Source organism: Rousettus aegyptiacus, unplaced genomic scaffold (genome assembly GCF_014176215.1).
Source record: "Rousettus aegyptiacus isolate mRouAeg1 unplaced genomic scaffold, mRouAeg1.p scaffold_m13_p_2, whole genome shotgun sequence".
NCBI lineage: Eukaryota > Metazoa > Chordata > Mammalia > Chiroptera > Pteropodidae > Rousettus > Rousettus aegyptiacus.
In genome coordinates, this window is record NW_023416295.1 from 96,112,351 (window position 1) to 96,134,682 (window position 22,332).

General features: G+C 38.4%; 2 protein-coding genes and 2 pseudogenes across 4 annotated transcripts in view; 3 read left to right on the plus strand and 1 right to left on the minus strand.

Moving 5' to 3' along the window:
* The first annotated feature begins 6 nt into the window (after window positions 1-6).
* RHNO1 (RAD9-HUS1-RAD1 interacting nuclear orphan 1) lies at window positions 7-6,648 on the plus strand. The gene is made up of 3 exons (XM_016130126.2): window positions 7-82; window positions 4,264-4,515; window positions 5,749-6,648. The coding sequence occupies exons 2-3, from the start codon at window positions 4,348-4,350 to the stop codon at window positions 6,310-6,312; spliced, it is 732 nt and encodes a 243-aa protein (XP_015985612.2). The 5' UTR covers window positions 7-82; window positions 4,264-4,347; the 3' UTR covers window positions 6,313-6,648.
* LOC118613951 lies at window positions 3,424-3,542 on the plus strand (annotated as a pseudogene).
* Window positions 6,649-8,203: 1,555 nt separating the features above from the next.
* TULP3 (TUB like protein 3) overlaps window positions 8,204-22,332 on the plus strand; it is a 64,870-nt gene continuing 50,741 nt past the window's right edge. For 2 of the 3 annotated variants that reach the window (XM_016130123.2, XM_016130125.2), the window contains exon 1: window positions 8,204-8,341. In XM_016130123.2, coding sequence (XP_015985609.2) covers window positions 8,301-8,341 — 41 coding nt within the window. In that variant the 5' untranslated portion in view covers window positions 8,204-8,300. The remainder of the gene's footprint in view (window positions 8,342-22,332) is intronic. The other variant, XM_036237850.1, reaches the window with a different exon arrangement.
* On the minus strand, window positions 14,480-14,599 carry LOC118614780 (annotated as a pseudogene).

The following is a 22,332-nucleotide window of genomic DNA, read 5'->3' on the forward strand; positions in this document are numbered from 1 at the left end:
CGGCGCCAGACCTTGTCTCGGCGTTCCGGGCTCGAACGCGGCGGCGGCTGGGGGGATCCGCGGCTGGGACGCTGCGGGGCGGGTAAGGCGGCTGGGCTGGCTCGTGGGGAGGGAGGCGCGGAGGGAGGCCGGGAGGGCGCAGGTGGGGCCCTGGCGGTGGTGGGCCAGCGGGGACAGCTGGAGACCTGGGGCGACGGCGGCGCCTGGGGAGGCCCTCTCGACCTTCTCTCCTCGAGCGGTCTAGTCGCTTCCCTAATCACCCCAGGGACTCTCCTCCCCGCCTCCCTCGGGTTCTTACTATATTTTTAAAGTCCAGTTTGGTCAATTTTCTTCCTGGGGGAACTTGTACTCCGCGTATCTCCAACTAATGATCGTCTAGTTTCCCCAGCTAGACTGAATCGTTGAGAGCAGCATCTTAAAAAAAATTATACACCATAAACTCCACCTCAGCTCCAAATCTTCAAGTACTGATCTGTCTCATCCACCTCCCTCCCCCCAAACCCCCAGTCTTTAAGATATAATAAAGTACTTTGTTAACTTATTCAAAAAAGTTTGTTGAGCACCTACTATGTGCCAGGCCCTACTAGGATACAGTTGCAGAGGAAGTTCTCTCTGAGTTAACAGTCTAACAGGAGGAGAGGGGAGCACAGCCGTTTTCGAAGAATCAAATAAGCAAATGGGGAATTATATTTGTGAAGTGGTAAATTAGAGGTCGGTGATAACTTTGAGTATCTACAATAAGGAAGTCTTGCCTTAGGTAGGTCAGGAAAGGCTTTTCTGATGAACTAAATCTTAGTGTGAGATCTGATGCCTTTGTGCAAAGAAGGGAAGGAAATACTTAAAGGGAATAAGGCATGAAAGGCTGTGTAGTAGGAGGGACCATGGTGAATACAAAGGCTTTAAGAATCTCTGAGGAGTTTGAGCTAAGAGCCCTGAATGGAGTGTGGTGTGAGATGAAGCTGGAACCTGAGGAAACAAGACCTTAGTCATAACGGAGGAGTTGGTTCTTATCCAAAACTCAAAAATTTTAAGCAGAAGTGAGTTAAGATCAGATTTGCATTTTTAAAAGGTCTCTCTGGAATGGGGGGGGGGGGCAGAATGGGTTAGGGAAGACCAGTTAGGCTATTGCAATAATCCAGGCCAGAATTGTTGGAACTCGAGGGGTGGTAGGGAGAAAGGGGGAGAAAGCAAGGTAGAGAGTGAAGAAAGGGACATTATTGAAGACATATTTAAGAGGTAAAATTGACAGCTTGTTGTTGGGTCAGATGGGAGTGGGGAAACAGAAATGTCAAAGTTTCTGGCTAGATAACTAAATGAAGGATGGATATCATTCCCTGAGCAAGGGCCCTGGAAGATAGTCACTCTTGTGGCGGGGGTGCAGGGGAAATGATCATGAATCCAGTATTACACATGTTGAGTTTGAGGTGCATGTGAGGTATCTAGTTGTTGTCAAGTAAGCAGTGGGATATATGGGTCCTGTGTGGAGAATTCATAGATGAATATATAAATACTTAAGTCATCTACATATAGATAGTTATTGAAATGTGAGCAGATAATTACCTAAGAAAGGTAGAGAGCAAGGAAGGCTTCAAAGCACAGACAGGGAAAGGCCTTAGATATCAAAAGTGACTGACCTCTAATTGCAGGAGAAAGAATGAAGATGGATATGGGTATATGTAGGTTTGCATGTTTGAATTCTGGAAAATGTATTTTCTTGGATGTCTCCTGTATTCTTTGTGAAACAGGAAATAAGGCCATTTGTTGAGAGAGGAGGAGAGTTCTAAAGTTTTAAGGAAGTAGAAACGTTTTAAGAGAATCTTTGTGGAAAATGAGTCAATTGTGAAAACAGTAGGATTGCTGCACAACATAATGTTCGTTTGAGGCTGGTTAATTTCAACTCTTCTCACTGTAGCCATTGCTACCACTGTCATCTCTTCACTGGACTCCTGCAGTATAGCCTTTTAGCTGGGTTCTTGCTTCCTTTCTCATCTCCCCTCCCCGCAACCCACCTTTTCTCACGAAGTACCTCAAGTTGTTTTTTAAAAGTATAAATCAGATTATGTCACTTCCCTGTCCAGAACCTTTCAGTGGCTTCCTATCACATTACGAATAATTAAATCCAGAGTTCCTAACCTTATGTATAAAGCCCTGTGCCACGTCGACTGGTTTTCATCTCTTACCACTCTCCAGTTCAGCCATGGTGACTTTACTGGTTCTTATGAGTTAAACATTTTCCCACCTTGTGGTTTTTACACTTATTGTTCTTGTAGCCTGGAATATTCTTAGCTCACATCTTTTTGTTGTTTGCCTGCTCTCTTTTCTTCATTCAAGTCTTTGCTTAAATGTTACTTTTCCAGATAAGCTTTCTCTGACAACTCAAAAATATCTCAACTCCTTACCTTGTTTGATTTTTGTTCATACTTCTTATCACTTCCAACTAGGATGTAACTGCCACGAGGGCAAGGATTTAATTTTGTTCTCTGGTATATATTTTCAGCACCTGGAACAGTGCCTCACATATAGTACGCACACAGTAAATATTTGTTGAATGAATGAATGAACAATTAGGTATATTTATCACCTGCTTTCGCCCTAAAAATGGTAGTTCCTTGAGGGTAGATAGATACTTTCTCCTTTTTATCTTTATCTGTATCTCCACTGCCTAGTGACAGGTCAGAGTATGTTACTTTTTTGTCGTTGACTGAATGAATAAATCATGAATGTATAGCAGAACCAGTCTGCACTGTTGTGTGTCTTTCTGGGTCTAAGATGCTCAGCTGCATCTCCTATTTACCTCTACCATTGCATTCAAACTTCTGTCCCACCATTACATTGACAAAGCTCTACTAAAGTCAATCTGGTTACTAGAATCAGTGAATACTTTTTTAGACTTGTTATTACTTTCTGGGTCCTGTAGACCCTGCCTTTTCTCAGCTTTCCATCTCCACTGACACAGCCCAGGTTCAGGCCTCATCATTTTTCACTTAGGTAATGCAGTAACCTAAAACTTGCCCCCTGACTTCCACAGTACTTTTCTCTTTTTACACTGTTGTCAAGATGATCTGTCTAAAAGATGAAAACAAACAAAAACCAATTTTGACATTTACAAGACAATTGAAAATTTGAACATTTCTGGATATTTGATAATATTAAGGACTACATATATATGTCATGTTAATGTGAACAACAACGATATAATGACTGGGAATATCATATTTTCTTTAATACAGAGGTAGATGATGTGGTTAGGGATGTGGATGGGTCAGGATTGACCATGGTTTGATGGTTGTTGGAGCTGAGTGATGGGTACATGTGGGCTTGTTACATTGTTTAGTCTACTTTTGTGTATGTTCAAAATTATTTGGGGAAAAAAGTTAAAAAATTCAAGTGTAAGCACATCTTTTGCTTTAAAATCCTCAATGAGTATATGGCCATGCCACCTTGAACAAGCCCTATCCCATCTGATTTTGGAAGCTAAGCAGGGTCGGGCCTGGTTAGTACTTGGATTGGGAGACCACTAGGAAGACCAGGTGCTGTAGGCATAAAAAAGAAAAAATAAAGGATTGTAAGCTGAAAAGGTCCTTGCAATCTGTGAGGTCAACCAAAGGTTGCCTTGCCTAAAAAAAATAATAATAAAATAAATTCTCAATGACTGCTTAGGCTAAAGTCAAAACTCTTATGGCACACCTGGTATTTCTGGCCTGACCCTGACACTATGTCCAGTCTCAATTCTTGCTTGAGATTTTCTTTTTATACCCTGTGTCCAGCTACGTGGAGTCTGTGATTTCCTGAATTTACATGCTGCATGTCTCTGTGCTTTGTATATGCTGTTCCTCAGCCTGGAGTGCCCTCCCTGCTTTTTGGCCCTTTATCCCTAGATCAGTTGTTACCCTCTCTAGAAAGCTTACCCTAGGGTGAGTGGAAGCATTTGTCCCATTATTCTAATTGTCTGCCTCTATTAGACTCTTAGCTCTTTGAAATGGGGACAGTCTGACCTCTGTGTTTCTACAATTGCTTAGCACTCAATAAATTATCATAGAATAAATCGTTATTCATCTTTAAATTCCAAGCACCCAGCATGGCACATTACATATGCTTGATAAATGTTCATTGAACAATCATTGAATGTGAACTACTGTTTTTTAACTTGGTGGTGTAGGTATAGAAAGCTGTGTGCTCCACACAAACTTGAGTTATGGGTAGTAAGTTGATGGTAGAACTGGCTGGCAGAGTATGAGAGAGAGCTTTTGTTTCTTGTCACAGGCATGGGTTGGAACTGGAGTCTCTCCCAGGACCTGACTACAACCAGCACAATGTGGTTACTAACCGCTCTTCATTCACATATTGATGCCTCCCAGAAAAAAACGCCGCCAAACGTCCCAGAAAGCCCAGCTGCTGTTCCACCAACAGCCACTGGAGGGCTCCAAACATCGCTATAGATCGCCACAGCTTCCCATCACTCACACCAGAAGGGTGCCCAGCAAGCCCATTGACCACACAACCATCACTTCCTGGGTAAGCCATGGATTCTTACTTTGATTTTACTGTTAGGCTTCTCAGAATATTGACTCTTCTGCTCCTTGAACCAGGACCTCCAGAGAATAAGATTCATGGGGCCAGGGACAAAAAGGAAATAATCTTTCGGTTTGTCATCAGCCATCTCTTCTGGTACATATTCTTTTGTAAGTTCAAACTGAGTCATGGATTGGTTGGAATTGGAGTCTTCCCTCACCTCCACCCCCCTCTCCAACACACATTCCTTTGAAAGAGTTCAATTTAAAAGTGTCACTGCCCAATAGCTGGGTAAGAAATGGCAGAACTAATTAAAAATGAGATTGTTTCCTGAGCTTCATGTGAGAAGTATTTAGCTAGGTCCTCTATTTACTGTTTAATAGATTGATCCCCCCCCCTCAAAAAAAAAAAAAATCCACAGAAATGGCATATGTCATATTTTGACAGTTTAAAGGCCCTGGGAAGAGAATATAACTACTATATGTCAGGGAAGTAGTATAGTAAAAGGGTCAGACAAAAGCATAAACTCTACTTAGGAGTACTTAATAAATATAACTTGTTTAGGATTGCTTAGAAGAACCATAATACTTTGCTTTATGATTGTAGAAGAAACTTTAATGTTAGAATCCCTGTGGATGAAAAGAGGAATGGACATTTATTGAGAATTCATTACATGCCAGGTCCTATGCCACTTACTTTACATATGTGATCTCACTATTCTTGCAGTTAGCCAGCCATTCAGTTCTTTACCAGGGGCCCTCTTGGTGCGGGTACTCTGCTAGATGCTAGGGATCAATGCTGAATAAGACCGCTAGTCTCTGCCCTCAAAGTTTAAAGATAAACAAGTTGCAGCTGTATGGTATGATAAAATAAAAAAGGCATTGTCCTCTTTCTTACACATGAGGAAACTGAAAATCAGAGAGACTGAAGAGATTGCCCAAGCTCATATCCTTTTCTATTAATATCCTATTAAATAGATATTTTTGTTTTGTGTCCATTACTGTAGTAGGTCCCATTTAGGATTCTGACCAGAGCTCAGAATCCTAAATGGGACCTACTACAGTAATGGATGTAGCTCTGGTCAGAATCCTAAATGGGACCTACTACAGTAATGGATGTAGCTCTGGATGTAGCTTGGATGTAGTTTCTTCTGTTAGGTTTGTACTTGGTATTTGGCTTACCTCACTTTTGTTTTGTTTTTTTTTGTTTGTTTGTTTGTTTGTTTTAAATCCTTAGATATCACCTCAGTTTGATAGAACAGCAGAAAGCTGGTTCCCCGCCAAACGGAAACAGAAATGTCGTCACCAAGACCAGGCAAGACATTCAAGTAGAAAATCTACCACTTCCAAGTTTCCACATCTAACATTTGAGAGTCCACAGTCTTCTTCCAGTTCAGCCACACTTGGGATCCCCTTAACCAGAGAGTGCCCCAATGAATCTGAAAAGAACATTTCCAGAAGGCCCTTAGTTCCAGTGCTCAGTCCCCAAAGCTGTGGGGAACTGTCAGCACATGCATTTCAAAACTTACCTTATGTATTCATTGCACCTGATATCCAGACTCCAGAGTCATCATTTATAAAGGAGGGGCCCGTTTCCCCAGATCAGAGGGAATACAGCCTGCCAAGCTGCTCCCTCCACACTAGTACTCCTGAGAGCCCAGAGCCTGGGCCTGTTCTGGTTAAAGACACTCCCGAGGAGAAGTATGGGGTAAAGGTCACGTGGAGGAGACGACAGCACCTGTTTACTTACCTCAGGGAGAGAGGGAAGCTGAACAAAAGCCAGTTCCTTGTGAAAAATTGACTGGATTTCTCAGACACCTGTAATCTCAAGAAACTGCTGATTTCACAAAGTTGCTAAAGTCACTTTTCTGGCTCACAGAAGAGTACACATCAAGAGAATAAACTAGAAATAATACCAATAATGTCAATAGAGGAAAGATATTTTAACTAGAGCCTTGGAGTCATAGAGAATTCGGTTTCTAAATTTGCTTTTTAAAATATCTTGTTACATACAATTTTCAGTGTCATAACCAGTTCAGTTTATATTTTTCTTGTATTAACTGTTTAAAATTTTAAAATATCTTGTAACAGTTTAAAATGTGTGTAAATAAATGGTTGCAGAAAGTTTTTAAGAGAACCCTGCTTCTGACTGCCAATAATGCAGCAATACTGTCCCTTCCACAAAAGTTCTTTCTTAATTGATTGCTTTAACTATTACTCATTAATCTTGTAATAACCTCATTCAAACTAATTTCATTCCACATTTTTGAGTACCAGCTCTTGGGCTCAGTGGCAGCTTCCTCTATGACCTGATGAATAGGAAAAAAATCAAAGCAAACTCTGACTTTTTATAGTTGAGCTGCTACCTGTGCAACCTGGGCTCATCTAAAAGGGCAGGATGATGAAAGGGGAGCAAGCCTTATTTTAGTGACTACAGTAGGATCAAGGGAGTTAAAGGGGGACATGGTAAGTTACTTAGGTTGCTATATTTTGATTTTTTAGTTCCAACCTAAGTTAAATAGGGTAGGAAAATAATTTCTTGGAGTAACTGTTTAAAATGTATGTAAATAAACATGGAAACTTTTCAGAGAATACAACTTATTGTAATTAACGCAGGACTGCCCAGTCATCAAAATGTCTCCACTGGCTTTCACCAATACAAATAGTATCTCATTCAACTCCATTCATTCTGCTTTGAGAATCTACTCTGTCAGCCGGAGCTAGACAAGCAAGGATTATTCTGTTTGTTATGTAGATGGGAATTTGAAACACAGATAATGAACCATGTTCAGGGGCCCACAGTGAGTGGAAGCTTACCCAGGGAGTGCAATGCTCTGTTCTTCTGACTTGTGCTAACTTTTAGTCCTCTTAGACATTCAAAACCAACGTGAAACAACTTTGACTTCAGAATGTCATAAACTAAACTCAATGTGCAATAACTTTTGTTAGGATGTTTTGTAGGGACTATAATACTACACATAAATTGGTAGTGAGAAAGGAAATGATGGTTAAGGACAAGATTTATTGGAAAGTAGTGTAGAGATTAGGAGAGTGGATTGTCTTAAGGTATTTGGTTGCTTGAAGATGGTCCATAGGCTGTAGAGAGACGGGTGAATGGTAAAGATTCTTAAGACAGTCTGTAGAGCTGGTCTAGGAATACTCTAAAAGTTTGGGCTGGAGTCGGGAGGTTGAAAGAGTTCTGTTCAGTTGGAGTGAGAGAGCAGTATTTTCATTGGGAATGACTGCTGGAGAGTCTGCAAGTGTGGTTCCGTTAGGCTCTGGGGTCAGGGAAAGGTCGGATTGTGAGGGAGCCGGCAGAGGTCTGTAAATCCTAGCTACAGACCTCGGGAAGCGCTCTGGGTGGTTTCAGTGTACAAGCGGCGGAGGTGCAGGTAGGCAGCTCAATGTGTGGCGGTTGGTGGGGGGATAGGCGGTTCTTCTGACAGACCGGCCTCCCCGCCACCGGGAGCCAGCTCAGCTGATGGGAACACATTCTTCCTCCAACCCCTCGCGGGATAGCGCTCCAGGGACCCAGCCCTGGCGCGTCATTCCCGCTCTCGCGCAGGCGCCTATAACTCCTGGTTCCTCCGCCCCTTAGATACACTCCCGCAACGCTAGGCAGCAGCAAGAGCCAATGAAAGAGGAGCGGCGGGCCCACGGACCAATAGGCTGTGGCGACAGTGCACAGTTCGATTGCTAGGGGGCGGGGCCCGGCTGCCCGCCAGGCGTGCCACTCTAGCAGTAGAGTGGTGGGGTCTGTACGTGGTGGCCACTTTCTCATCCGCGAGGATGGAAGCGTCGCGCTGCAGACTCGGACCTCGCGGGGACAGGTCAGAGAGACATGGTGGCTGGTCTCGTCTTGAGCGGGGCGGAGGGCCGAGGGGAGACAGTGGTGGTGCTCTCTGGGAGCTGAAGGAGAGGGAGGTGGGCTCAGGTTCGAGAGATTGAGATGGAGCCCCCTCTACCCTCCGCGGTGGAGGACCCCCTTTTCCGAGGGGAGAGGTGGAGAGTGGCGGCTCCGCAGCCTGCATCGAAAGCAGGGACTTGGTGTTCAGTCCATGCTTGGAAAACTCTTGGAATTTTCGTTGCGAGTTCGCCTTGCCCTCTGTGGGCCTCGATTTCTCAAAATGCGTTAGCCCTGCTTCTCACGGACTGCCTAGGAGTGTCATAACAGATTGGATGAAGTCTTTCCTGGGGTAGTCGAAGAAGATTGTGGGTGATATTTAATAATTTGCTCTAATGCAGCTGCTTTCGGCAATGCTGAATTCTGGAACAGAGTCCGAGGGCTGAAAATGCAAAACTATTCCTTTGCTTTTATATGCTTTATAGTAATCTTATTCCTGGTTGGCTGTCTTATTTGCAACGTACCATACGCCTCGTTTGTGCTCCTCTTTCTCTGCCATATCCCTTTTTTGTGACTCTCCCAAAATAAAACTATCCGAAACCTCAACCTATCTATTTCTAGTTTTCCAGGTTATTGAAAAGTTAATGGGGAGCGGCGTGAAATCATTGGATTAAAACTTTGGCATTATCTGAAGATTTAAATCACATACACCACTGTATTCCTTTTTTATTTCATTACCATGGCAAATCAAGGTTTAGCATGTAAGGACTTAGTCTTATGTTTAGGATTAGTAGATATTTAAGCGATTTGAAATCATTTAAAAATGTCACGAAGGAGGCGTTGGGATAAACACCCATTTCTCTCTTTCATCAGGTTTTATTTAGGTGATAACTGCGCTCTGTGTAATTTATTCACTGCACTTTTTTTTCAAGTCTAGAGAGAAATCTACATTTCCAGGTATAAATATGGAGCTGCAAGGAGGATGTAAAGTTAAAATTGAACGTCTTAGTTGAAATCAGATTGTATTTGTTCAGTTGTTCAGATTCAATAAATCTTAATTGAATGAATTTAAGGCAATAAATTTCATGGATACCAGATGACTCATGATTATTGGGGAAAAAATGGAATTGACTTTGAAATTGAGGATGGTTAATTCACTGGACCTGAAGTTTAAAGGGGTAATTTGAAAAAGTATTTTCTCTCTTTTTCCTCCCAAAGAAACCAGCTCTTTACTTTAGAAATTGGCATCAAGGGGGAACTATTTCTCTTGCCCTAGGTAATATTAGCGCACCCTCTATTACTGTTTAAGTCATTTGTTGTTGAGAGGGAATGGAATGTCTCTTGCTTTTTTGGCTCTAGGTTGTGTTTAATGTTTTTCATGAAATACATTGATAGAGTTTTTGGCATTAATACCTTTCAAAGTGAAGTGCACATATATATGACTTGTAAGTTTCCTGTGATTTTTTTCTTCTTTGAATTATGTGATTGTTTCACCACGAGGCAGAGTCATTTTTAACAAAGTAAAAAATTATTAACAAATAAACTTAAAATATTTTTCCTATAGCTGAAATATTTATTGAAAATTTGGAATGGAATTTGAAACAACACTCTGAGGGCTTTTGTTGAGGCTAGGCATTTGATATTATAAATCCCCAGGGGATGACAGTGCTGGAATTTGAGCTTTCTGGCCTTTTGTTCCTGATCAAGAATTGAAGGTGTGATGAGAGAGACTGCTCAGTGTGATGTAACCTTGTGAACCAGAGTTGACTAAGAAATCCTAGTCTATGGTTTATTCTGTGCCATGATTTCTCTTTGGAAATATGAGCAGGGTAGTGGCTGGAGGTTATGACTTGGCCGGGCTTGTTATCCTTTCTCATGTTCTTCCTTTTTTAAATGTTTGATCAGATCAACGAATTGTTGGCAAACAGACTTACCCGGTGCTTAAAAATACTTAGATTAACTGATACACGACTACAGTATGTTTGGCAAATATAAAAATGTGTAACATGCATGTATTTCTCCAGTTGTGAAGGCTATATGCAGATCTAGAAAGGAAAGAATAATCCTTGTAACAAATTTCCTTTCTTCCAAGACCTTTCTGTTTGCTCTGCATTTGTACCCATTTGAAAGAAAACGTTAACATTTCTTCTTACCAAGAGGAAAAGTATGCTTGAATTACTCAGAGGAAGAGTTGAAGCTGCTTTGCTTTTTTGAGGACTTTATTTGAGGACTTTAGGACTAAAAGGGGCTTTGATCATTTCCTTCATTTTATTTGAGAGTGTAGTTCCACAGTGGAATTGTTAAGACTTCTCTCAAACAAGAATTTTCTGTTGTCTCCTTGTGCTTTAGCGCCTCTGAGTCAGTTCACTAGGAATAAGCTCTTCCTAAAACTGCTAAATCTATTCTCCCTTGTCATTATTACTGTTAGCAATAATGAAAGCTGCAACATTTTCTTGGTCCGGTTAAAGCTTAAATGCACCTATGTCTGAGAGAAGACACACTATCCGCATGCTGATTGATGTACTGTCTTTATTCACTCGCTCAATACTATGAGTCTTTATTATGGGATTGTCATCTCTGCCTTTCTTTGAACTTCTGTGAAAATATTAATAATCATTTGAGTCACAGGTCCTCTGGAGGATCACAGTTCTGAAAAGGATTATAGTAGTACTTTTATTGTTTATAAGGTGGCACTTGGCTGTTTTCCCACATGGCTTTTGGTGAGGGGTGAAACACCGAAGCTTCCACTGGATTCCTGAGTTCCAGTCCCAGCTTTTTCTCACTCTAGCAGTGTGTTCTTGAGGAGCTCATCTCCTTTGGCTTCAGTTTTCTTCCCTGGAAAATGAGGGCTTCTTTGGATTCCCTCAGTGGTTTATAATCAGTAAAGTAACAAATATATACATTTCAACTGCACATGGTTCAAATTTCAAAAGGTACAAAATGATATTCAGTGAAAAGTATATTTTTTCTCGTCTCTATGTGACCTAGTACATTCATTAGTAGGTTCCTTAGGGGGCCTTTAAAAAATATTCTGCATATTAAATAATCCTTTTCCAAACTTAAAATTTGACGATTTTGAGTTTTAGGGTATGATATAATAATCTAAACTCTGATACCTACTTTCATCATGGGCAACATCTATTTTTAGAATATGAACTATAGTTGCTGCAAGTTTTAAATTTTTTTATGATAATTAATGTATAGAAAAAAGGACTAAGAAGAAAACAAGAATTTTTTTTTTAGACAGGCTTTTAGAAAAATAAATCATTCTATTTAGCTTTGGAGGAAGAAACTTCATAAATCCATAGTTTGCCTTTGAATTTAGGTTTTAGAATAAAACAAGTTTAATAAAGGATTGTCTTATTTTCCCGTTGAAACCTAGTGTAATTTTGTTATGGCGATTTGTTATGTTACATAAGCTAGAGACAAAGTAGAGGGGAGTATTTTGACTGAGTAAAGTTCCTAAGCCTTTAAAAAGGGAAGATCTGTTAAGATAAAATGATCAATAATAATGGGTTACATTTATGTATTCTTTGCAGTATTCATATTGCTTTCACATATTTGATCTCTTGAGCTTCATAACTCTAAGGAGAGAAGGGCTGGTGTTATTTTTATTTTATAAATGGGGAAAATAAGGCTCCGAAAGGGTGTGATATACCTAAGGTCACATGACAATTAATTGGTGTAGTTAAAAGTAAAATTCAGAAGTAAAGTTCAGGCTTTTGACTTATAGTTTCCTCCTTTTTTTCTCATGTATTATCAAAATATCTGTTTAAGATATTCTGGATGCCATTCATGCATGTAAATGATAACAACTGATACTACATTCTAGTTATTTTTAGGGAGAGCAGTTGAAGAAATCAGACATTTTAGTGAGTGTTAATTTCATTCAATGGAAAGGGAATGGAAATATTTATTTGGTAGTGTTAGTCAAAGGAATGGACTTTCATCTTTACACAAGAAAAAGAAGGGAAACGATAGTGTACTTGAAGAGAGAAAATGTAACCCCTGAATAAAGGAAAGTCAGACAAAAGGTAGAATGAACTTAGATTCTGAGTAATGTCCCTTTTTAAATCTATGAAGAATAAATAGATTCTTTTAACTTCTGGTTCAAATTATACATTCTGCATAACCTTTCTGTTTGGTTCACTTAAGAGAATGCTTTTTGTGTTTGCTATGTGGGACATGCAAAATGAAGAGGGTTTACGCTAAAGTAATTATCCTTACTGCATTCTTTGGGGCAAAATGAATGATCTAGTCTGTTGCCAACTTTTTATTCTCGTTGCCTCTCTTCCCACATGCAATTCTTTCTTCTTTCTGATTGCTTCTAATAAACGGGCCTCTTAGAAAATGGATTTTTCTTCCCTAGCTTCAATTAAGGTAGTTTCAGATTGTGGAGTCATTCAAGCAGAGGACAGCTGGGCCTAGAATACTAACGTTTTTTTCTCAGATAAGAAAAGATAGACTTCAGAGGAATCCTTTCTGGCAGTTCTAATTTGATTTTTTCTAGAAACAATGTTTTATTCTAGCCAGATGTGTTCTAGGTGTCTTATTCAGGATTCGAACAAGGTGAATCTATTTGTCAATTGATTTAGAGACAATTACTTTATTCATAGCTATTGTCCCAATGGGCACAATGAAATATAATGACCTTTTCATAATATCTACTGTAATCAACTCCTCCCAAGGGCTTCTTCACAATCCATATACTGGTGTAGAAATTCTGCTCTACCTAAAAATACCAGATGAACTGACATTTTTATGGAAAAGATTCTTGGTAGACTTATTGAATGAAATACCATAATAATGGAATTCCAGACTCTGCTGACCATTTGAATTTATATGGTCAGTGGTGCAGTTTAGCATGCTGAGGTAGATGGGAGCGAGACTTGTGATTGAATTCTAGATCATTCACTGATCAGCAGTGTGACCTTGAGCAAATAGCTTCATATCTGGGTTTCAGATACCTCTGTAAAATGGGATAAAGGGTTTATTGTAAGAATTATATGAAATAATATATAAAGTAGTACAGTTTCTGGTGCAGTAGTTATTCCCTCAATGGAACTGTACTGCAGCTGGCAACTGGCATATTAACAATGCTTCAATATCTATAAATGCCCATTTTGAAGTGGAGCAGTTATCATCCATTCTTGTTCTTAGTTCCTTGCATGTACATAATGAGTACACAGTAAGTGCTTAGTAAATATTTACAGGTGATAGAGATGAGTGTAAAGCTGAAGGGCTCTTTGTAATTTGGATCAGTCAATTTAAGCTGGTCAGGTGAGACAGAGAATATAAAGCCAATTAAAGCACAATTCAACAATTAACAATAAATTTACTTATGAAAGTAGCAAGAGTGGTAGCCAAGATTATATAGCTAAAATTATATCCATTGTTTTTGAGTTCAAGATTTGTTTTTATTTTTACTGTTCTTTTTTTCTTATCTTTATTGAAATATAATAGACAATTAGTTGCTTGTATTTACACTGTACAATTCAATGAGTTTTTTTCAATTATAGTTGGCATACAATAATATACCAGTTTCCGTTGTATAGCATAGTGATCAGAGATCCACATAATTTGCAAAATGATCACCTCACTAAATCTAGTACCTCTCTTCCCCCTTATATATTTATTAAACATTATTACCATCTTCCCCATGTTGCACTCTACATTTCCATGTCTTTTCTGCAACTGTCCATCTGTACCTCTTAATCCCTTTGCCTTCTTTTGTCCCCTCAATCTTCCTCTCATCTAATATCCCTCTAAATATTCTCAGTATCTATGAGTTTATTTCTGCTTTCGTTGTTGTTGTTGTTAATTTTGTTCTTTAAATTCCACATGTATGTGAAATCATGCGATATTTGTCTTTCTCTCTCTGACCCATTTCATTCAGCACAATACCCTTTAGGTCCATCAAGGCAATATATTTTTCCATTCCCTTCCTTTTAGTCTGTGTTTGTCTTTTAATCTGTAGTGAGTCTCTTGTAGGCAGCATATGTAGGGGTCTTGTTTTCTCATCTATACCACCACTCTATCTTTTGGTTGGAGTACTTAATTCTTTTTAATTTGAGGTACTTGTTGATAGGAATATGTTCTTTATTCCTGTTTTTTTTTTTTTTTAACACCAACAGCACCTGGTAGTCCTAGGTGGTCTCCCATCCAAGTATTAACCAGGCCCAACCCTGCTTAGCTTCTGAGATCAGATGAGATTGGGTGCGTTCAGGGTGACATGGCTGTAGTGTTTTCGATATATATTATTTCTTCTTAAAGAAGTTCCTCAAACATTTCCCGTAATACTGGCTTGATGATGATAAATTCCTTTAGCTTGTTTTTGTCTGGAAATTTCTTTATCTGCCCTTCAACTCTAAATGATAGCTTTGCTGGATAAAGTAGTCTTGGTTGTAGATCCTGGGTTTTCATCACATCAAATATTTTGTGCCAAGCCCTTCTGTCCTGCCAGTCTTATGGGTGCTCCCTTGTAGGTAACTAATGGCTTTACTCTTGTTGCTTTTAAGATTCTTTCTTCGTATTTAACCTTTGGCATTTTAACTATGATGTGTCTTGGTGTGGACCTCTTTGGATCCCTGATTTTTGGGACTCCCTGAGCTTCCTGGGGTTTTATGTCTATTTCCTTTACTAGGTTAGGGAAGTTTTCCATCATTATTTCTTCAAATAGCTCCTCAACGTCTTGTTTTCCTTCTGGTACCCCTATGACATGGATATTTGTACCTTTAATAGTGTCCCATAGACTTCTTAAATTATTATAGTCTCGGCTTCTTTTTTCTTGCCATTCTGATTGAATGTCCTTGGCTTTCCCATCACCTGTATAGGCCACTTGGTCCTCTACTTTATTCACTTTGTTTATTCCATTTAATATACTTCTCATCTCAGATAATGTGTCTTTCATTTCTGACTGGTTCCCTTTCATAATTTCCACTTCTGCTTTTATGTTTTTTATCTCTTTGTTAAAATTCTCAGTGAATTCAGCTATACTTCCCATAAGTTCATTGAGCACCTTTATAATCAGTGTTTTGAACTCTACATCTGTTAGATTGCTTGACTCCTTTATTCTGGATGCCTGTTCTGTTCTCACGTGGTTTCTGCTTGTCTTCCCATTTTGGTTGCCTTTCCATGTCTGTTTCTACGTATAAAGCAAAGCTCCTAAGTCCCTCAGTCTTATTAGTGTGGCTTTGTGTGGTAGGTGTCCAGTGGCACTGTCCTGAGAGGGGTTCAGCTGCAGGCCAATTTTAGCCCCAGCCTGCGCCCCTCTGGTGCCACCTGTTAAGATTCAGCAAACAATTAACAGATGCTGTGCTTATAGTTGCTTCAAAAGGCCACACCAGAAACTGAGGCCAGCTGCCTCCAGTGCGAGTCTAGGTGCTGCTCAGCAAGGAGCACCTGACTCACTGAGGATATACCTGGATATCCTCAGTCGCTTGGGTGGGGCTGCGAGTTGGGGGAGGCGGGGTTTCAGGGAATCCTTTGGGCAGAGTGACCTCTGTTATCCAGTTTGATGACGTCTTGGCTATGGCGGCGCCCTGTCTGCACACTTGGAGTGGGGAGGGCTCAAGAGAGGAACAATGGATACCGCTGGCACTTCTGTACAGGGAGAGTCTAGTCCTGGCCCTCACTTGGACAACTAAGTGTCCCCCTCTTTGTCCCTGGTGCCCCCTGCACAGCTGAACCTGCACTGGTGTTCAGAGTGAGCAGGTCTGTCACCACGAAAGTCTGCTAGCCAACAGGACCCCTTTAAGAGGCTTCTGCAACTGCCCTCTGCTGCAGCGCCCCGTCCTACCTTCTACCATTGCAGGGTGATTTTCTTCGATTTCTCCCTAGTTGTATGTCTTGTTTATCTAGATCCCAGGCTATTTTCCTTGCTATTTGTTCCTTGTTTCTGTCACAACTTTGATTTGGTTGCCAGAAGGATAAACAGAGCCTCCGTCATCAATGCCATTTTTTTTTTCTCCCTCAGTTCAAGATTTTTACTGGCAATTGTGATAGGGAATTGCCACAAAAGTTTTATCGGAAGTGTATAATAAAAATAATTTTGATTGACAGGTGTAAGTTCTGGTTAGCAAAGTATAATTGAATGTATAATTGGAAGATATACCATCTTGGAGGTGCTACATAATCATCATTGAGTTTTACCGAATTAGGAATACAGTAAGTTAAAATTTAAGAATGCCTTTAAAAATCACTGCTACCTGCTTTTATCACATAGAATAACAATCTCAGACTGATTATTCCTGTCTGAGGAAACCAAAGATTTGTTATGTGATATAACTGATACTAAGAATAGTTTGAAACATTGTCCCATTAAGTATATAACTGATAGGAAAATAAATGAGAAAAAAACAACAGAGCTGAAGCTTCTATCATCTCAGCAACTGGATTGATTGTACCTCTAAGAGATTTTTTTTTTTGAAAGACTATGGTAATGTGTACAGCCAATAGGGTAGGTACTATTTTATTAAATCTCTGAAAGATTCCTCCAAAGTTTAAAACTAAAAATCAGAGTTTTTTTCTTTTTTTAAGAAAATGGTTTTAAGCTTACCTATGTTGAAATTATTTCATAATTAGGCAAGGTAATCAGGTGATCATTTATTATTTTCTTATTTTCTGTCTCCCTACCACTATAAAATGGGGATGACATATAATTTTTATTTACTTTGCAAAGTCAAAGCAAGGGATGATGAGTTATGGTATTTCTTTAAGTCATAAGAAGAATCTTTTCCATGTAACTTTAAAATTCATTTATTTATCGAACATTTCATATCCTTCATGTTCTGGGCACCATGTTTCGTTAGTAATGTCGGGCAATGTTAGAAAGTTATGATGCTTGCAAATTTCTTTTGTAATTTTTCTTTTCTTTTGAGTTAGAAGTGTTGTCTAAAGTCATGAAAGCCAAAAAAAAATCATGAAAGTAATTACTATGTATATCACTTAAGAGCTTATCAGAGGCATTGTTTTGGTAGTTGCTCTGTTGTAGTAAAAACAAGAGAATTCCCAGAGACGTGTAGAGTGAATCTCTGGACACCACAGGTTATAGCATAAACACCATATAAAAGACACTGATGTGGGTACATTTAGCTTCATCACCCACAAGCTTGCATTTGAACTAGAAATGTGCATCTACTTCCTTAATTGATCCCTGCCAGAAATGTCAGTGTCTTCCCAAAGCAGATCAAGTTGCTCCTGAGAGTGTTCTGGGAATTCATGTTGCTAACTGTGATAATGGCATCAATTTCAATTTCAAGTTTAAAAATAATCAACAAAACTTAGTCATTTTTTTCATTTTGAAGTGCAATCATTTGGAGAGTTCAATATATTTGAGTGAGCATGTGCAGCAGTTAGTACAGATCAAATGCAAGTGCTCCTAACTCATACAACTTTGATTTATAATGATTTATATGTTGATTAACACAGCAGAACATTGCTGGCTCCTATAGTTTCAAACTGTTTTATTCTTAGTCACGTTTAATGGGCCAAAAAGTCGATTTTTAATATATGATTTAAAATGTCTCTATATGGTATAAAATAAAAAGGATTAAAAGGGTATGTAATGAAAAGTAAGGCTGCTTCCCATCCCCTGCCTATTTATTTAGTTTTCTGCCCTGAAGGCAACTCTGATCCAGCTTACTGTGTATCCTTCTGAAGATATTCTCTGCATTTCAAATGGAATATATACATATATATATATTTTTTTTTCCCTTCTGTAAGTGGTTAAGTGGTAGCAAATAGTACTCCACAATGTTTTGTACTTTGCTCTTTTCCAATAATTAAAACATCTTGGAAATAATTTCAAATCAGTAGTTCTGTATTTCTGGATATATCAGTGCAACAGTAATAGCTAAAAAGTCATATAAAGTTATTTTATAATCATACTGGACAGTTGGGTAAAGTCAGGAAGTAATAGGTTAATAAGGAACATAAAAACAATAATTCTAAATTTGCCTAAAGATGAGTTTCTCTAAGAGTATAAATTATTTTATTAGTGATCAGAAATCTTATCTTTCATACCAATGTATTTTTAATATTTCAGATACTAATATTCAAAGGAGTAAATATGCAATCATTATTTCAGTTGGGTGTTTTTATTATGAATAAGGAAATAATGAAACTCTAGTAGATGGTAATTTATGTGTTTAAATTGTTCTTGTCCTTTCTGTTTATTTTGTCTGTCAACTTAGTGGCTTTTCTTTCTTTATACTGATGGCAAAATTCACAAGGAAGGGTGTGTTGTTTAAAAATATAATAGAGTTGAGGTAGTGGGAAACAAGAATGATTATTTATTCACTGTGCTCTGTAGAGAGGAATTGTTTGCATTTGTATTTCTATGTCAACTCTAGAAGAAACTTTCCAGGAGTTGTGAGCTTCAGTCTTTGACTTTTGTTGTTTATTTTTTTATTTTTATTTTTTTTAAATATCAACGAGGACTCTTGTCAGTATTTTGCAGTTTTAAATTACCTTCTCTTTGGTGTTTAGTCATCTGACTTCCCATAGAAAGGCATGAAATTTAGAATGACATTGATAATTGAAAGAATGGTCAGGAAAAAACAAAGAAGCCCCAAGAAACGAAGACCAGGGACTGTGTTTGGGGGAAAAAGGAATCTCTTCATTGGTATTAGCAAAGGTCTGATATTTGTTAAAGTAAACCTTTGCTGAGCAACTTCAGGATGTGTCTACAGTGCCGATATGGGGGTGGAGACGGGGTTGAGGGGATGCTTCTGTGTTTCTTTCCCATTCATTTTCTTGTCTCTTTCATTCCTTTGCATCTTTTCAGCAATTATCAATTCATACCCATAGGCACATTTATAAATGTTTATCATATGTATATAAAAATAATGAACTCTTATATGTAGTTTATACATTTATTCTGATTTCTTTGTCACATGTGCTGTATATAATCTCACTGGTGTACATGCCAAAATTCCTTGGGAGTGGGAAGTGAGGAAGTGCAAAATGTCACAATATAACAAAATATCATGACTCAGTGATGGGGAAGAAATATATTAAAGTATCGGGTGTATTATTTTGTAAGGCATATAGAAATTTAGGCATTTCAGAGGAGTTCTAAGGAAAAATTTTGAAAGAGTTGTATCGTGACAGTATCTTTAAAAATATGAAGTGAAATAACATTGCATTGCTTAATGGCATAGATCTCTTCTCCTAGGGAGTTATGTTTCTCCAGATATTTTTTCTTAGATCTCAAATCTTTGTCTTTTCTTTTAGAAAGTTAGAATTAGAGGTGGCATTTGCAGCTGAACTATTAATTTGTGTTGGCTTTTTAGTAGGTGTCAGTATTCTTGCTTACAAGTAAAATGTAAAGTACCATATTCTTAATATAGTGGTTGAGAGCACAAGCTATGGAAACTAGACTGCCGGGGTTTGGATCCTGGCTCTGCTTGCTGATTGTAGAACCATGTAACTTAGCTGTGCCTCAGTTTCCTTAGCTGTAAAATAGAGGTAGAGATTGAATTACTTAAGTAAATAACCTGTACTGAGTGCAGGTCTTTGATTTCTCAGATCCAGTTTGAAAATCCCACGGGAGTCTGATTACTTCAGCTTGGGTTAGGTGTCTCCCTCAGTCTATCAGTTTATGGCCATGGAGACACAGCTGTATGGAATATATGAGCTAGAGGTCCAGTCTCGTCAGAGATAGGCAATTATCTTGGTCAGGTGGAATCCCCAGAAGTTGCTTTTTAGTATTGACACTATCTTTTTATTAAAAGATTTTATTTTTAAGGCAGTTTTAGGCTTAAAGAAAAATGAACAGAAAGTACAGAGAGTTCCCATACATGCCTTCACCACAACCCAATCACCCCTATTAGTAACATCTTACATAGTGTAGAATATACCTTACAATTAATACTTTTTTTAAAAAAACCCTGTTGCTTAATCCTGTATTACTTTATATTGCTCTGGGGAGCTGCAGCTGCAAATGCAGATGAAGCTTTGCTTGTTCCCAGCGGCTCTCCTTCCGGTTCACCCCTTGCTGTGCGGCCTGGTTCCTAACAGGCCATGGACCTGTACCAGTCTACAGCCTGGGTGTTGGGGACCCCTGATCTAGGTCATGGTAGGTAAAGGCATATGTTCATTTTTTCACATTACTCACCTGGGATTACCTACTCTTGGAATGGTTCTGTCATTTGTATAGATGTTCCAGAGTTGGAAATGCCTGTCTCATCCCCTAAGGGGAGGGAATTTTACTAAAACTTATTATAATAATTATCTAATTGTTACGAACAGCTCTGTGACGTAGATATTACTGTTCACATTTTATAATTGGGGCACTCGAGGCTTGGGAGGATGAATTGACTTGTTGAAGATTAAACAACTAGGAAGTACTTCTGAACTCAGATCTTCTGACTTCAAATACTGAGCTTTTCTTACTATATTATGATTCAAAATCATTGATTTTTATCCTCTTTATAATGTGTGGAAAGTGTCAAGATTATCTTGGAAAATCTGGCTATATGGTCACCGTGATTTTACTGGAGTATTGCTTGAATTAATAAGCAATGTAGTATAATTTTAAAAATTAGAAAATAGTTATACTTCAAAGGGTTTCTGGTTGCGCCTCTTTTTTTTCACAGTGATCCTTGGCTTTTATTTTATTTATTAATTTTTAACATACAGATCTTAAGTTTTTATGTAATAAAATCGATCGGTCTTTCCTTGATAGTTTCTAGGTTTTATGTCTTGCAGTGAAAGACTTCTGTAGTTCACATTATAAAAATATTAGCCCATTTTCTCAAGTTTTTATGTTTAATTTTTTCCCTTTTCTTATTGTGTCAATATATACATAACAAAATTTAGCATTTTAACCATTTTTAAGTGTACAGTTCAGTAGTATTAAAATACATTTGCATCTATCTCTACAACTCTTTCTTGCAAAACTGAATTCATCTCTATACCTATTAAACAATAACTTCCTATTCCCTTCCCCCAGCCCCTGGCAACCAACATTATACTTTCCGTTTCTGTGATTTTGACTGTTCTAAGCACCTTATAAAAGTTGGAATCATGTAGTATTTGTCTTTCCATGATGGACTTATTTCACTTAACATAATGTCTTCAAGGTTCATCCATGCTATAGCATATTCAAAGCTGAATATTATTCCATTGTGTTTATATACCACATTTTAAAAGCTGAATATTATTCCATTGTGTTTATATACCACATTTTGTGTATCCATTTATCTTTTGATGGACATGGGTTGTTTCCATGTTTTAGCTATTGTGAATAATGCTGCTATGAACACTAGTGTACAGATATCTCTTGGAGACCCTGCTTTCAATTCTTTGGGTAGGTACCCAGAAGTGGAATTTCTGGGTCATATGGTAAGTCTATTTTTAATTTTTTGAGGAACCTCTGTGCTGTATTCCACAGCAGCTACATCATTTATGTTCCCACATCCTTGCCAACACTTATTGTTTTGGGGGAGCAGGGGTTTGAGTTTCTTATTGTAGTTTTTGATTCAAATTTCCTAATGATTAGTGATGTTGAGCATCCATTTATGTGCTTATTGGCCATTCATATATATTCTTTGGAGAAATGTCTATTCAAGTCCTTTGCCAATTTCTGAATTAGGCTATTTGTTTTTACATTGTTGAGTTTTAGGAGTTTTCTGTATATTTTGACTATTAATCCCTTACCAGATAAATGATTTGTAAATACTTTCTCACATTCTGTGAGTTGCCTTTTTACTTTGTAGAGAGTGTCTTTTGATGTACAAAATTTTAAAATTTCCATAAAGTCCATTTTGTCTATTTTTTTCTTTTGTTATTCATGCTTTTGGTCTCATCTCAGAAGTCTCATGTCATGAAGCCTTTGTCCTATTATCTTTTAAGAATTTTGATTTTTAGGTCTTACATTAAGGTCCTTGATCCATTTTCACTTAATTTTTATGTATGGTGTTAGGTAACAGTCCAACTTTATCTGTTTGTGTGTGGATATCCAGTTTTCTCAGC

Coding starts and splice junctions, on each gene's coding strand:
- RHNO1 (XM_016130126.2), top strand. CDS start 4,348: ATGCCTCCCAGAAAAAAACGCCGCCAAACGTCCCAGAAAGCCCAGCTG. Junction 4,516..5,748: donor ACACAACCATCACTTCCTGG/GTAAGCCATGGA, acceptor TTAAATCCTTAG/ATATCACCTCAGTTTGATAG.